The 17,665-nt window shown below is 35.3% G+C and overlaps 1 protein-coding gene across 2 annotated transcripts; it reads right to left on the bottom strand.

The window, feature by feature from the left end:
* Positions 1-400: 400 nt before the first annotated feature.
* Positions 401-16,795, bottom strand: cars1 (cysteinyl-tRNA synthetase 1). Of its 2 annotated transcripts, XM_079586905.1 has the most exons (23): positions 16,616-16,773; positions 14,667-14,903; positions 14,018-14,109; positions 12,094-12,182; positions 11,672-11,768; positions 11,437-11,535; positions 10,001-10,150; positions 9,675-9,815; positions 8,631-8,719; positions 8,387-8,508; positions 7,896-8,008; positions 7,588-7,716; positions 6,675-6,804; positions 5,304-5,407; positions 3,898-3,995; positions 3,603-3,792; positions 3,293-3,361; positions 3,027-3,108; positions 2,715-2,795; positions 2,561-2,628; positions 1,765-1,824; positions 1,529-1,612; positions 401-1,342 (listed from the first exon to the last, which is right to left on the bottom strand). In XM_079586905.1, the coding sequence occupies exons 1-23, from the start codon at positions 16,635-16,637 to the stop codon at positions 1,214-1,216; spliced, it is 2,475 nt and encodes an 824-aa protein (XP_079443031.1). In that variant the 5' UTR covers positions 16,638-16,773; the 3' UTR covers positions 401-1,213. The 2 variants fall into 2 exon arrangements, with proteins under 2 accessions (XP_079443031.1, XP_079443032.1); XM_079586906.1 differs by lacking the exon at positions 14,667-14,903 and having other exon boundaries at positions 16,616-16,795.
* Positions 16,796-17,665: the final 870 nt, after the last annotated feature.

The raw sequence follows: 17,665 nt of genomic DNA, 5'->3' as shown, positions 1-17,665 counted from the left end.
AATGCTTTTTTGTATTGTATGTTTTAATAAATTTCTAGCACGTTTCATTTGTAACCTTTCTGCTATTAGGGTATTCAAGTTCCCAATCCAAGTGCCGATTCTCGGCTCATTAAGAATCGGACATAACGATTATTTCAAAATCAGTCAGTATAATGACGATTTGTGAACTGCTTCAAACTATTCATTAAAAATATCCCATTAAAAATCGTTAACAAATTCGATTTCACTAATTACAGACTTCTTGTGCATAGACAGCTGATGTTTGATGAATTTACCCTTATTCTGATTACATTTTATGTTATTCTAAAAAATAATAATAGCCCCCCCCTCCCCCACACGCACGCACGCACGCACGCACGCACGCCACACACTTTTATTTTTGTCGGTTTTTTTTATTTTTGTATGCATAATTTTATAATGATTAATAGTTGCATAATAATAAATGCATGTCTGTTTTTAATGGCTTTTGAGCTGCCTACAACATTGTATATGTAAGAAGTTCACTAGGTTTAGTATATGCAAATCTGTACATATGTTTTATGACTGTAAACTAAATAAAAACAATCTTTATGGAAAAAAAAAATATAGAGAAATAAGTTATTGGAGACAAATAAGCATTTCCTTTTTTATTTTGGCATTTCATGTTCCTATAAAGACTATGTAAATACTAACAATAACTGGTGCTCCTATGTATGTCTCTGTTTTTTCATTTGTGGTAAACCTACAAACCTGAAATCCCTTTCCTGTATTATCAGAGATATTTTGATTCTGGATTAATAATTTTTATCACTAGCTGATTTGTAAACAGTGTTTCAGAGAAAACACCTACTTTATCAGCCAGATTAAAAAATTCACTATGAAAACATTAAATGTTTGATCCATTTCCACATTAACAAGCTAAATAGTTCTTGCATACTTTATATAAACCACCAAACTCACATTAGAAAAATTCTGATATACTTGCATCTTTGTTCTACATGTGCAAAACGCACACAATTTTAAGTATACACCCTTAATATCGTAGTCATAAAATACCTCTCAAAGTCATGTTTGCAGAGCATCAGGAAAACAAAAATCCTCCAACCATGACCAGAAGTATTTGGCAAACCTTGCCAAAGTTTAGAGCCAAAACTCTTTTCACAAACAAAAGACAAGTTCACAACAGACACTATGGGCGGATCGCAGGTTGCATCAGACTCAATGCCTCATGTTCTCAGCTCCCATTCTGAGTCAACTGAAGGTATTCATTATACAGCTTCTCCTGAGCCTCGTAAAGCTTGCGAAGCTTTTTGGTCAGTCCCTTACTGAGCTCCTTCCCCTCAGCATCATGTGTTGGGAAACCCTGTATATACAAAGAACAGACGTACTATTAGCATTTCTGAATAGATGTAACCAAATTATTAAAAATTCATAAGGACTCCTCTATCCCCTATAGACTAATAGTCACCTTGAAATAGATCCAACATACAGCAGTGTGACATAAAAGAGTGTATCTTAAGACAAAAGAAGACTGAATGGTTTGCATTACCGTTTCATCAAAGCTGGAGTACTTGTCAGTCTCTGAACGGAACATTTCATTGGGTTTAACCTTCATTTTTGCCAACTTTGCCATCTGTCACAAAAAATATACAAATAATTAAAAACAATGGAGGACATACTTTCTTAAATATAAAAATATTTAACAATAGACATGAGAGGCTTTCTACATGACGGGTGACTAAATTCTGGAGTGTTTCAGGTGTTTTCTGTAATCGCTCTAATCACCTCTTGTTCTTGTTTTTTCCTGGCAGCCTCCTCTTTTTTCTTTTTCTTTTCATCTTCCATCTTGAAACATAAAACAATATAAGTATTATGCAGGACAGTAATATTAATGTCAAATAAATTAATGAACTAAATGAACAAAATAAGTAATATCATATTTTAATAAAACTTGTAATATATATATATACACATACACACACTGTGTATCATGAAAATAATGCATCACGGTTTCTACAAAAGTGTAAAGCAGCAAAACTGTTTTCAACATAATAATGATAAGAAATGTTCCTTGACCACCAAATCAGCATATTATAATGATTTTAGAAACACAATGACCATCTCAGGTGGATCATGATGGATCAGCAGAACGTGTCCAAAGCTGTAAGCATGCATACAAGGTTCAAAGGAGTAATTCAAAGAAGGTACAACAATTAACCTGTGCAACTTGAGTCCTTATAATACATTCAGAAGGCCAGCATTTACACTCACAAGCCCGAAAGACCTAAATACATTTTTCATGACCTGGTTTGCATCTGATTCATTTCTTTTGTGATGCTTGAGATGGAAAGAAACTTTTTTCCATTGACAGAAAAAACGCACCACCTTACCCTGGAGGCGAGATAACATTGATCTGATTAATGGCTATTTTTTAACGTAATAAGGTGTACTCCAAACAGTACATCACTGGCAGAACTGAATGTAAAATGGGATACAAAATCTACACCACTGAAACAGAAAATATCAAGTAGAGAGATCATAGCACATGGCCATTTATAACGTAGATGGATCCTGTCATTACCTTTTTCTTCTCTTCTCTTTCCTTGAGAAGAGTTTCTTTGTCCACCAACTTCACCGATGTGGGGAGTCCTTTGAGGAGAAAAAAAAAAAAAAAAAAACCTTATAATTTGCCATGACATTCAGAGTTAAAGCTAATCTCTATTTCTATACTTTACCATCACGATCCTCCAGTCGGACACCCAGCTCAGGTAAAGTGTCATCACGCAATTCGTCACAGAGCTTCAACAATTCTGTCACTGGAACACAAACAAATTTTCCTAATGAATTCTCTTTTCTGCATAAAAAGTACAATCTGTATTGTACGCAAATGTCTGCTGGAGGTATAGCTACAAAGTAACCATGAAATATCATACTTTTTTAAATACAGAAATAATTTATAACAAACCAAATTACTTTGTAATGTAGCAGATATTCACACTAAAATATAAATAAATAAATAAATAAATAAAACATCAAGAGAGTTTTACCATTCTTCTCTCTAGAGATTTTTCGGACGTCTTCCCTGAAATCCGACAGCACTGACAAATAGGGCATGACTGTGCTCTCCAACTGAAACAGAAACCAAAAGATTAAGTAGAGTTGAATGACAGATTTGTCATTATCTTTACAATACACAAGAAAGCATTTTTTAGATTGAATCTTTAATAACATGTCTTAACAAGTCTAGCTTTGTAACATTAATTAAAAAGAAAACCTTTGAAGAATCAAACATGATCTGAGTGGTGTTGCTTACATCAGCATTCTGACCGTTTCCTCCAACAGGGAAGCCAATGGGCTCAGTTCCCTCAACCGCTCCAAATGTCTGTCAAAGCAGAAAACAGATTTAGCAAACACTTCACTGTGCATCCACGGTTTCAGTTCTGTCCCGACATCTCGGCTCATGCAGATTTCAAGAAAGGACTAGACATTAAGGTTTAATGTAGTAATGTAGGGTAAGGATTACAGAGAATACAGAAACAGTTGTTCCTTTGTTGCATCCAGGTTTCAAGTATGTCAAAAGTCAAGCTCTGCTTTACTAAAAAAAAAAAAGGTTGCCATGTTACCTTAAGCATGTCGGTCAAGTACAGGGCAATGCTCTCCAGCAACATGCGGTTAGGCGGCAGTTTTGCACTCCTTCTGGCAGCCATGTAGGTGTTACTCTGACCGACGAGAGCCCGCATCTCTTCTAGAGCTGAACGAGTGTCTATGTTGTCACACAACGCCTCATGAACTGAGGTTTTCTTCTCATAGAAGCTACGCAAACACACACACACACACACAAACGACTATAGTGATGAGTGATAACACTTTACTTTAAAGACAAAGACAATGTTAAAAAGTAAGAAACGTATGCATCACCTTTTGTTCAGTTCAATCTCCTCAGCTTCCCATTTTTCAAATTGGCCAGTGATGTCTGTCGGGCTCCTCAGAATATCTTTAACATTTAAGAAGAACTCCTGTGAAAACATAAAATAAGAACTGAATGAACTGTGAGATGAGTTTAAATTACACCATACTGTTCTTATATTTGATACACCATACCGTTATTATATTTCAAAATGTAATTTATTCTTATTATTATCACAGCTGAAAATGGTTTAGCTGCTTAATATTTTTTGTTGGAAACTCTGATCCATTTTTTTTTCAGGATTCAAAAGAATTGCTTGCTAAATTTAATAAAAAAAAGTAACCATGTAAAAGTTTTTGTAAGTCACTTTTGATATTGTGTCCTTTCTGAACAAAAGTATTTCAAATATATATTTTACCATACTAAAAGTTAACAAAATCCTACTGAGCCCAAACTTTTGAATAATAGTGCATTTTCTGTGGTTATAAACAACAAGGCACAGATTCTGTTGATAGAGCTTGTTTAATCCATCATATTCCTTTAATTTGTTTAAGTGTTTTAAAACTATTTTACCATACTAAGAATTAACATATTGAGACAATCCACAGTCCCTAAAATAAAAAATAAAAAACCCCACCAGGTCCTATTACTTCAAGGGTAGCAAAGAACTTGCATGCATAAATACATTTTTAGCATAATTCATAAACATCTTTCCTGAGGCAGTTTTGAAGCACTTATTTATTTAACTAAAAAAATAGCAATTTCTAGACCATTTGTAAAACAGTGCTTTGTTTACAAAGTATGTAACATTCCTTTCTGTACAGACACTAGCAACACCCTCAGCTTTATATTTTACTTTGTTTGAATATTTACAGCTTTTACTTCTAATTTGGGACCTCAGAATATCTATTCATCTCCAGTTTTATTTAAGCCAAACTCTGTTGAGGGAATTGCACTTCTATTGCATCACCCTCGAATAAGCCATCTTCATTTTTACTCAAGTACAGCCTATGGAGGCGCACTGGGGTAGAGAAAAAACATGGTGTGTCTCATTAAGATCCAAACCTCAAGTTCGGGTGAGGCTGGTCTAAGAAAATATAGCATGTAGGTCAGTCATAAGTAACCTTCGCATACTTCCCATGCTAATAGCTGCCTGTGTGAGTATCAGGCAAATTTGGAGCTCTGCCCATGTTATATTCCTTGGTGACAGAGTAATTGATAGAAAGAAAGAAGCGCAAGACAGAATTAATGCGCCCTGAAGGGCACCTGTTATTCTCCGACCTTCTGGGTTCATGAAGGAATCTAGATAAGCCTATTGTGCACTCATGCTGATAAGTGGCAGATATTACATTTGGATAGACTATGAATTTTTGGGTGTTCCCCCCTACTTTATCTTCCTTCTTGGTTTCTCACTTACATTTATGAATCTCTCATATTGAATGGCTGACTCCATTGTGTTGTTGGAGTAATCCAACGTGTCTTTCCATGAATGCATCAGAAAGGCCAAACGAAGCTGCCTTGCTAAAAGGAAACAGAGCACAAATGCACAGTGTCAAAACTTTGACATCCTATCGTAACCTATAAGGGAGAAAAGAAATTGCCACAAAACCAAAAAAGTATAGACAACACAGTAACTCACATTGGTCAATGAAAGATAAGGATACATTTCTTTGAGATAAGAAAAAAAAAAAAAAAAAAAAGTCTGTTATGTGCCAAGGTCTTAGTAATCTTTACAATGATGTTGGTTTAATAACCCTTAAAATGACAAGTGGTGTATCTATCAAGCAGAAATACTTTCCTTGAACACATGCGAGTTTACATGATCATTATTTTCAAAAAAGCTTTAGAACATTTCCAATGTCAAAATTCATGAGTAATATCATTCTTTTACATACCGGTACTCTATTTGACCTGAACAAAACATGCCCTTCTCACAGTAAAACCAGTAAATACAGTAAATACACCAGTGTTTTGCCAGATGAGAAGTTTATTTATGTATAATCTTATTACTCTTTTCACTCTTTTTATAACTGTATCCACTGTGTGTCCGACTGATTGCACTGTATTCCTCCTTTTGATTCTAAAATAAACTCAAATGGCACTTAGAATTGGTTAAGAGTCAAACATAAATGACTTAATTGGGGGAACTTGAGAGATGAAACCATGCTGATAGCCTGGGTCTGTGGTGGAGTAGTGAGTTTGATGTGTAATTAAACTCGAGGTTCTGTGGGGTGCAGACTGGATTGATTCCATTCCTAGAGCTTCCGAACAAATGGGTTTTTGGGTTGCGGACTGAATGGGCAGTGAACCCGAGGTTACCCGTGAGTCAGATGATTTTAGGTGAAAACCGGGTCTATCACCACAGGCACAGTGTAATCACTGGGAGTTGTGAAAAATATGATACACTGGTGTTTTGCCAGATGAGAAGTTTATCTATGTATAATTTTTTTACTCTTTTTAATTCATTTTATGAATGAATGTATCATACATTTCTTTTATTTTCTATTTTCACAAACTATTTTGTGATTATTTTAATTCCTTTTTGTAAAGCACTTTGAATTGCCATAGTGTATGAAATGTGATGTATAAATAAACTTGCCTTGCCTTTCATTTAAGAGGACGAAATGTGTTTTATGAGTTTAAAACATGATTATTCAAATAAAAAATATTTCAATCGCATTTTTGAAACCATAAATTCAGACCAAAAAAGAGCATCAAATCTTTGACCCATATGCAGATGTCAAAATAAACAGTGATTCTAATAAAACTTTAATTGTAACATAATTACCTGTATGTTTGGCCAGGGCATCTTTGATAGTAATGAAGTTCTTCAGAGATTTGGACATCTTGCATCCGGCGATGGTCAGGTGACCCGTGTGCAAGAAATACCGTACCCAGTGATCATTCTCAAAGTAAGCCTATAAAACATATACAACATATAAAACATATACTGTTCACATAAAGTTCTTTACCATCGGTTTAAATACTTTTTACTAGAAAAAAATTGTTTACATGGCAGTGCTAAAAAAAATAAAGTATGCAGCTTTGTGGTTAATGGCAGCAAAATATTTAATCAGCCCCTTATTATTTCCTCTATATCTGCTCTTGTAAAATAAGAAAAAAATAGCACCTGTTAACTATGACTATAATAACATGCACATTAAACAGAAATATGTTTTAAAGTCCCCCTATGGTGAAAATCAAGATTTTAAATGTTATTTAAATGTCTATGTGGTGTTTTTAATATGCTTTAAGTCAACACCATTGTTGAGTATTTTCTCCTTAAACTGCAGTGAACCAAATATGGTTTGAAATCGCTGGTGTTTCTGACGTCACAAACTACCATGTAACCAATCACGTCAACGAGTGGATCTCTGAGGTGGGGCTAATTTGCATATTAATAGAGCCGCTCATACTAAATGAGGCAAGGGTGTAGAGTTACATTCAAGCGACTTTAAGGCAAAAACTTTTAAATATGTAATTTTGGTGATCAATGAGTTTTAAGGGATAAAACTATTGACTACTTAAAAGTCTGACAAAGTCATGAATGGTTTTAACTAGTCAGAAGCAATTATGGTAATTCCAATGTGATGTGAATGAAGCATTAATCTGTATGGAATAATGAACTGGATTCTAATAATAGCTTTTCAACAATGGCTACTGGACATATTTTTTATATGAGCACCTTGTAATTTTCTCACCTCAGATTGTGCCAACTCATTGTCATGATGAGGAAAACGCAAGTCAAAACCTCCTCCGTGGATATCCATAGACTCTCCCAATATGGATCCAGCCATGGCAGAACACTCGATATGCCATCCAGGTCTCCCCTGTAACAACCCCAGCAGAATTGTAAATGTTCAGCCCAACTTGAAAACATGGGCGATGCATTCAAACCTTTGTTGTACCATGTTAAACCTACTAAGCTGCCAAGTTGTCATTCTCATCTATTCATTTTCTGAACTTAACAAAAGTAACACGCATGTTTGCCTGATGTGTACTAGCTCACCTTTCCCCAGGGGGAATCCCAAGATGGTTCTCCAGGCTTGGAGGCCTTCCACAGCGCAAAGTCATTCTGTGACCTCTTTTCACTGAGCCTGTCTGCTGAGATACTCAAGTCTCCTGCAAAAGAAAAGAAAAATAAAAACATTCAAGGTCCAGGTGAACACTGAAGCCAACGCTTTTCATGAAAAGAATTCAGAGTACAAGCAACTGCATTAGGTCCTAATGCTCTATTATATAAAAGATGATTCTGGCTCATTGTATCCACTGCTCAGATTATGATTGGAGCTATAAGCATTATCTGATAACTCTGCCCTTTCGGTGAGCATCAAGGCAGTTGCTTTATAGCAATATTGCATTGCCATTCCACATCAAGTTGCCATGGAAACGATAGATAGCTGAACCGCATACATTTATTGTACTTTTCAAAGACCCATTTGCAAAAGAAAAATAAAGAGTAAATCAGTTTAAAGGATGTATTGAAATGTATTCCTGTACCTTCTCCCTCTTGAAGAGCCTTCTGATCTCCAACAGCCTCTGGTACCAGTTTGGCATAAGAATGAGCAGGGCAGCCATCAAATTTTGCCGTGTCAAAATATACTGACCCATTTGACTCATATCTTGTGAGAAAAGAAAGAAAATTATATTCATAGACATTCTAGGAAAGTATTCAAAGATAGAAAGATATCATGAAATATCAAAATAATCAAACAATCTAGAAAGAAGACATCTCTAGACTTACCCATAACCATTGTCCACAATCTTTTTGACAAATACCACAATCTCCGGAACGTACTCACTGACCCGTGTGAGAACATCAGCAGGGAGGACCTGTCAATCAAAAACACCACAGGCTTTTATCACTGCTCAGTTAACACGTTTTAACTAGGGATGCACCGATATGAACATTTTGGCTGATAACGATAAACGATAATTCTTTATATTTAAAAAAATATTAAATTAAAATATATATAAACATATTAAAATATATTTAAAAGATAACCGATATATTGGCCAATAAATCTCAATCCAAATTTGTATATAATTGTTGAGAGCCTGATTACAAAAACAAAAGTCTCACCATTAAAAGCCATGTCCCAAGCACACAATTATAATGTTCTCATTATAATTTTATGTAGCCTATATGACAGACTTGCGCTACACGTTGCTTTTTGGAAGTGATTTCAATCAATTCAAAACCATTATGGCGAACAGTGGCGAATCGTGCTAGTTTTAACACATCAGTATGAACATCACAATATATTTTTTCTTGGTTTCCAGCACAACTATCAGCGTTGATGATAATAATACAAAATATTTATTGAGTAGCAAATCAGCATATGACACTGAAGACTGGAGTAATGATTCTGAAAATTCATCTTTGCATCACAGGAATATATTAAAACAGTTATTTTAAATTTCAATAATATTACTGTATTTACTCTATTTTTAGCAAATAAATGCAGCCTTGGTGACCATAAACTGCTTTCAAAAAATTCAGTTACACTTTATTTTTAGGTGAGTTACATTGTACTTACTGAAATAAGTACCGAGTAATATTAATTATGTACTTACTATAAAGTTACGGTTAGGGTTTAGTTACTTGTAATTATGCATAATTTACTGTTATTACAAACATTACTTAGTAACGTGTAACTACGTCACCATAAAATAAAGTGTTACCAAAAAAATCGTACTGACCCCAAACATTTGAAACATATAAATGTAAGTCATAGTTAGGTCATTTTAAAACTATTGAACTTCCCATCAGTACTAGTTCACTCACATTGAGGGCTTCCATGTCTTTATGGTACTCTCCCTCCCAGTACTTTGGCAACAAAGAGAAGATTGTATTTTCTGTCACTTGGCTCCCAAATTGGTAGTCTAACCATTCTGACAAAAGATCCTTGGCATTCTCCAATAAGACCTAAAAATGAGAACCATTAAAAAATAAGAAGATAAGACGGTTTAAGAATCACACCACAAATACAAGTTTGTTAGATGCGGCACAGAATGTCATCAGCCAAATGATATGGAACAGAATGCCTCAGACATGGCCCTGATCAAACTAGGTCACATATGTGTTTTTAAACCTCTGTGCGAATCATCTACCTGTGCGTGATTCTGGACTGAATGGCCCGCAGCGTTGCTCTGCACTGCCATCTGCAGGGGACCCAGGGCAGCGTCCACAGCTGCATCCAGCCTCTCCAGCATCTGCTTCTTATCTGGGTCAGTAGTCTCAGCAAGCTTGGCTTTAAAAGGCTAAACACAATAAAACCAAATTACATTAAAGCACAGTGATGGAGAACGAGATGAAAGCTATGAAAACATTCGTGGGAAGGCCAGTCACTAACTGCCTAGAGGGTTTGAGGTAGTCATACTTTTATTTTGTCTTTCAGAGCTGCTTAAACCTCTTAAGCAAAATCATTTATTTTCATTAGTTAATAGCAGCTCTGCCAGTACTTCAGCAGTACGTATACATCTTTATTACCTTGTTAATGTTCACTTGGAAGGTTTGTGCCACCATAAGGCAGCGCACACTGATAATAATGACTGATACTGAGTTTAGTGATAACAAGGAGACAGATCTGAACTATTAGAAGAAAAGTGTATTCATAATAGTGTAATTTAGAGCACAGGATTTCAACCTTTTTGACTTGAAGGCCCCCCATTGTTCAACACAATTTCAATTTTTCAAAATATATTGGATAATATATTTCATTTGGTATTTCTGCTGTAATTATAACAATGCTGCTTGTTCTCAAAGTTTATATTAACAGAAACAAGGAATGTTGATATATCAAAAATAACTAACCACAATTCATTTTGTGATTAAAGAAGATCCTGTTTTGTTGTGTTCTTCAATAAAAAAAAACATCTTGGTTTATTTAGGATTTTAGGATTTTAATCAAGGTAGATTTAAAAATATATAATTTTAAGTCATTGTGAGGCACCCTTGGAAGGTTTCTAAACCCTTCTGGTTAAAAACAACTAATTTACAGAAAATAATACATTTTTTACTGTATTTCTGACAATCTTAAATTCAGCATGAAATGATCATTGTAACTGTCTTCTCTATTGTGACTTATATATTGAGTGAAACGTATTCTTGAACAAGGAAAAAAAAAGAAGTGTAGGGCAGGACTTGATTTAGTCCCATGGGAACTGATTGGACTGATGAATCGTTGTTGTTTTTTTACTGTGATCTTTTCATGCGAGTGACAGGTTGCTGTAATAATCAGAGAAGAAATGTCATTGCGAGGGAGAAGGAACATTTGTATTTTTGATTAAACATTACAGGGGCACTTTTCAAACGATTTATAATAAACACTAAATATTGAATTAGTAGTGTGGTCCATTTTGATTTCATGGTGTGTTCAGACTTTAGGTTCTCTCAGGGTCTGAAAAAACAAACCTTTTTGAGTTCCACAGAAAAGAAAACTCATAATGGCATTGAACCCCACGAGTCTGAGTAGATAATAACCGGACTTATTTTGTCCAAACTACCCCTTGCGTTGACTGTATGAGTGATGTAGTTTTCCCCTCACCGTTCGGGCTGCCAACACATCCTGCAGTATCTGAGAGGCACTGGGCTTCTTCTCTCTGTACTGATCCAGCAAGTAGTTCTGTCGGGCTCTTTTGATGATCTGAAACGAAGAAGTTGTTTCTTGAGAAAATTGTATCGCATGTGATCTTTAGATTCATTTTATATGACCAAAAGAGTTAAATAGGTTTTAAAGAATACAAAAGTCTACATTCAGACTCTGTAAGCACTGCTCTTACTTTGTCATCAATATCTGTGATGTTCATACAGTAGAAGACGTCATATTTGAAATAATTCTTCAGTATTCTCCGGAGTATGTCAAAAGATATGTAGGACCTGAAAGAACAAGGACACTGTATTTCATGAAGATTCAGAAAACTGATACTGTACATCAAACATGCTGCAAGGGCCTTGGATGGAAAAATTTCTGTTTTCTCTCTGTCATTCACCAAAACATATTCAAACTCAATAGTTCAAAGTGCTTTCTGATTTGGTTTACAGCCTCACATGCACACACTAACAAATCATTTGCTCAGATTGAATGGCTGAATGTCTGTTTCAGCCTTTTCATTGACCGTTGTTCTGTCTATTGGGCTGTTTTGAACAGCTGGGGGACACTGAAAACAAAGAAACATCTATGAATGGATGGGGAATATGTCACCTGGCATGGCCCATGTGAGAAGCGTCATAGACCGTGGGGCCGCAGCAGTACCACAAAACCCTGTTGCCCTTCTGTGGTACAAACACATCCTATAAGACATAAAACAGAACAGGTATGAATGATACTGGCAGTTTATTGTCAGCATCCAATACACACCTCTGACAATAACAACAAAGAACAGAACGGACTATAATTTGTATCTGTTCAATTTCAACCAGCAAAGATGCCAATTTACTCATTACTGGCAATGCAAACGACAATGAAATCTGTAGATTTTCACAAAATTGGTCCAAAATTCAAATTCTGCCATCCATGTACACTACCATTCAAAAGTTTGGGGTAAAATCTTTGTAATGTTTTTGAAACAAGTCTCTTATGCTCACCAAGGCTTTCTGGTGAGATGGCGAGGCTAGATTTTCAGCATAATTTCTCCAATCTCCAATGTCACAGAAATTATTGATTCTAATATGCTGATTTGGTGTTCAAGAAACATTTCTTATTATTATCAATGTTGAAAAAAGTTGTGCTGCTCTACGAATGTAATGTACTACGAAACGTTACACATATTTTCAGGATTCTTTGATGAACAAAGTTCAACAGAACAGCATTTATTTAAAACAGAAGTGTGAAAGGCTGGAAAAACTGGTTGGAGAGATAGACTGGTCTATGAAACAAAGGACCTTGCTGGAAATTAACATCTGACCTCCCCCATGCAGTCTCACTCCCTCTCACGCCTAAAGACTCACACAAGAATATAATAATAATAATAATAATTTGTTACATTTATATAGCGCTTTATCTGAGACCTCAAAGCGCTTCACATAGAAGGGGGGAATCTCCTCAACCACCACCAATGTGCAGCATCCACTTGGATGATGCGACGGCAGCCATATTGCGCCAGAACGCCCACCACACACCAGCTTACTGGTGGAGAGGAGACAGTGATGAAGCCAATCAGTATATGGGGATGATTAGGAGGCCATGATGGACAGAGGCCAAGGGGCAAATTTGGCCAGGATGCCGGGGTTACACCCCTAATATATATGTGGTTTAATGTGAATGATTATTATGTTTAGTATCATTTAAAATGTCTCAGAGTGAGTGGTACAAATGTCTCATTTCCAACTAAGTTAAAGAAAAAGAAATCAGGTTTTGAGAAGTTTAGAGAAACTGGCACACAAAGGAATGTTGTCTCTAGGCAAATGGTCTCCTACCCCCAAAAGGTGTCAACTCTGAATGTAAATTCACATTGTTAACCATGTGAAAGAGGTTTTGGCTATTTAATGGAATGCGGCAGAGGAATCGGGGCTTTCTATATCCAGACTGGCCCATGATGGCTGGGAGTGACTGAGACTCCCAGCCATCAAGTCTTTATTCAGGTTCAGGTTGGGTTCGCATCTCTTCTCTTTATTCATGTTTTGTATTGATTATCTTTGAATTGATTATACAATTGACCTGATACCTGACATAATAAATTGTTTACATTTGATTATTCAAACTGATTTTGACCTTGTTCATTTAATAGTTTAAAAGTAATGGTCAAATATTCGCTCACTTTTAGTGATGCATAAATATCAAAACCTTTCATTTATGGAGTCAGATGAAATAACGAGTAAATACATATGAGAAATGTATTGCATTTAACCCAAAATACTTTGCCATGAGAAAAGACGGAACACGTAAGAAACCTTCCCCGTATTATTGGAAACCCTCATTGGACCAATATACCGCGGCTTACAAGTGTTTGTAACATTGTAAATGTCTTTACTGTCACTTTTGATATAAATTAATTTCTTAAATAAAAATTTACTATTGACCCTATTGACAATTGAAACTTTTGAAAAATTTATTGATGGCAATATTATACTGTAGTAAGGGTAAAGTATAGTATAAAGTTGAAGCCATGTTGTTTTATCTTTCATACCTTGGTCCGTGTGAGGCTGTTGTAAAGACGCAACTTCGAAATGTCTGTTCCTTTTGGGGGGGACCATGGTGGCTGCACCCGCTTTCCCTTTGCTGAAAAACAAGAGACACTTTTTTTTAAAACCAAAATGACTGTTTAATAAATGAAAAATTAGTCAGAGCTATAGATTCATTTATAGTAACCAATCCCAAAACTATCCAGCATTTGTGTCGAGACAACAGGTGCACTATGGGAAATAGCTGTTGTTGAACACCTGCTGCAAAAGTATATGATGAGGTTTTCTTCTCATAAAACATGTATAGATAAAGGTGACACATGCACAAAGTGAAAAAGAAACAAACAATGTGCAAACTGAACATTGCACGTAGAGAAAGAGCCGTTTAAAACCACAACTCAATGCGGACGAGTCACCTCAACTCATTCCGGTCCTGTTCAGAACAAACTTGTCTACACTCCTTGTCAGATTCCTGTCTACACCTCAGCTTATGTATACTAACACACCAAACACACTCAGACTCATGCAACACATTCTGCGAATGTCCTCAGCACAGAAACCACTAGCTTGAAGTACAAAATGCAGAAACCACAATTCAGCTACAACCTACGTTCATGCACCCTGACTATGACAGGGGGAGTTCTGTCTACTCACTGCTGCATTCTGAGGTCTGGTCATTCGTTTGGGGCTTCAGGGCGGCTATGTGTTTGTACCAGCGCAGGGCGTGGACAAGCCGCTCAGGTGGAGGCCCACATAGAAGCGCAAAGGCTTCTGCATCCGCCTGCGAAGGCCCGTAGCCAGCCAGGTAACTGCGACTGCTCAAGTACTCATTCAGAGCCTCAACCCTGCGAGCATCCTCACTTATGCGAAGTAAGAAGCCATAATCAAAGGCTGGGAAAACAAAAGGGCATAGACACACATAAACACATAGAGGAGCAGACATTAGAAATGAGCAAGGGGCCCATAGAGAATGCGTGTGATGACAGCTGTAATCCTTTCTAACCTCACTCTTCTGAAACATAAACTGTAATGATCTGATCACACACTTTTGGACAACAACACTCACAACTATGTCAATCAATTTGTAACCCTGGTCCACAAAACCAGTCATAAGTCGCACGGGTATATTTGTGGCAATAGCCAACAAAACACTATGTCAAAATTATCGTAATATTTTTCTTTTATGCCAAAAATCATTAGGCTATTAAGTAAAGATCATGATCCATGAAGATATTTTGTAAATGTATTCCTACCTTAAATATATCAACATTTTATTTTTGTGAGTGGATGCAGCACAATCGCAAACAAAAATGGAAACCTTTAAAGGTGATTTTCTCAATATTTTGATTTTTTTTGCACCCTCAGAATCCCGATTTCCAAATATCTCGGTCAAATATTGTCCTATCCTTCAAACCTTCCATCAATGGAAAGCTTATTTATTCAGCTTTCAGATTAACATCTCAATTTTAAAAAATGGACACATAAAAGACTGATTTTGTGGTCCAGGTCACATTTTATAATTGAGGGTAACTTCAATTACATTGTTTTGAAATTAAAATGTTTTTTTTTTGTTATTGCGAAAAGTAGTGTAAAACTATTAAAAATCCTTTTGTTAATTGAAATAAAGCTAAAATAAGATAAAAATAAAATTAGATGAAAAACTTAAATGAAAATGAGAAATGTTGCCTTGGCAACTAACTGAAATGAAATAACTAAGTTAGTGTACTAAAATGACAAAAATGTAACTGAAATAAAAATAGATATTTCAATCATAATAAAATAAATAAGTGACAAACATAAAAACATGACAAAAGCCCATAACTAAATCAATAAAACTTAAACTAAAAATAAATTATGAAAATATAAGAAATAAAAATAATAAAAATAAAAATAATAATAAATAATAGTATAATGCTACAACAGTGATTAAGGTAATGTTGTGGAAAAAAATACATTACAAAATTCGGAATGAGTGCAACATGGGAAAGAGCAAAAAAGGATATAGCCTAGATGATTATTCATCTTTTCTTTATTAAATTAAAAACACTTATGGAACAGTTGAGGATGAATAAATCGAATTTATTTGTATGTGTCTGTGTATGTTCTGAAAAACATTCTGATCTGATTAAATCTGATAATTATCTCATTATTTTGCAACAGGATGCATTTCTTTCAAAAAAATACCCACGATCACAGAATAATTAATGTAAGGTTAAACGTCAAGGAACCGGAAGAGGTAAATTCCATTCGATTCCCACCTCTAGTTATGACATTATTTCACTCCTTATGTGTCATATGTGTTTCACTATTTCGGCTGTCTGATTTCATCTTATCTGTCAAAGCAATATTCAGACACGGCGCTAATAAAACAATATGAAACAGCAATGAGACTCTGGGATGTTGCCACATATAACATTATATGTTTATGTTTTAGAGCAGTAAAATTGTAGAATAAATAGTGGGAAATATTGTAACAGCTGCAGGTTTGAAATAGAACCAGCATTAATGAATCACGTTAAACAGATCTAACAGAACGAACACGCATTAATGTTCAGTAGCATACATCGCAAGAAAAGTGAAGAAAGTAAATAGAGAAATAATACCTAAATCTCCCGTGCTTGCCATTTCCTCTATCTGATGCAACAATAACGTGTCCGGAAAACACAATGAAACACATTGACATGCACGAAATCAATGCTGGTTTACAGATCTCTAGATTATTTACACGGCTCTCGTTGCGTGTTTCATCATATACAGATCCGATGCTCTTGCTACTTCCGGGCAAATATTAAAGCTCCTTTCGTTTCAAAATAAAAGTCTCATGTCGAAAATAATTACTTTAAAAAAAATATTTAACAGTATTACTAATTCAAGTAATTTAAAATAATTGATTACATTAAAAATAAATAAATACAATTTCAAATATTACGTAGAAGCATTAATCTAGCCATATTCTATTTATTTATTTTATTACTGGGGTGAAATATAGTATAGGCCTACACCATATCAAACACGTTTAAAGACCATCTAGTTTTCAGTTTATTTACATATTGTCTTAAGCTATTCGACAATATTTTCTTTTGAGTTAGTCACCTCTCCTTTTTTTTCTTTCTTCCCTCCCGGAAATTTGAAACACAGACCGCTAGGGGGAATCCAAGTATTAGGGTACCTCAGCAGCATTTTCATTTTTGGTGAACTATCCCTTTAAAACTGGAAAGTTTTATAAAATCATAAATAAATTAATAGAATAAGCATTCTTTTTATTACGTGTAACCTGCCTGCTTATGACATCACTAATAATTATTATCCTATCTGACCAGATTAATAAAACATTAAAATAAATCACCAATGTCATATTTATTATTATTATTATTAACAGCAGCTTCTTCACTTAAGTTTGTGAATTTGTATGGAAGAGAATATGCCTACTTTGTGTTTTTCCCCTTTTTAAAATGTTTTGTTTTTTCATTCTTTGTTTTTGTACGAAATTAAACTAGCCTACTAAAAAGTTGCTACACGCGGGACTTCACAGTAATCGTTATACACGGGTTTCTGTGCAACGTCATCACATAGATGCGCGCGCATCTAAGAGGCAGAAAGCAACAGTCTTTACGGCTATATCTAGCAGAAGCAGAGATAACGCGGAGCTGTAG

The sequence above is a fragment of the Phoxinus phoxinus genome, assembly GCF_949152265.1.
Source record: "Phoxinus phoxinus genome assembly, chromosome: 2".
Lineage (NCBI taxonomy): Eukaryota > Metazoa > Chordata > Actinopteri > Cypriniformes > Leuciscidae > Phoxinus > Phoxinus phoxinus.
This window is presented reverse-complemented; position numbering and strand designations above follow the sequence as displayed.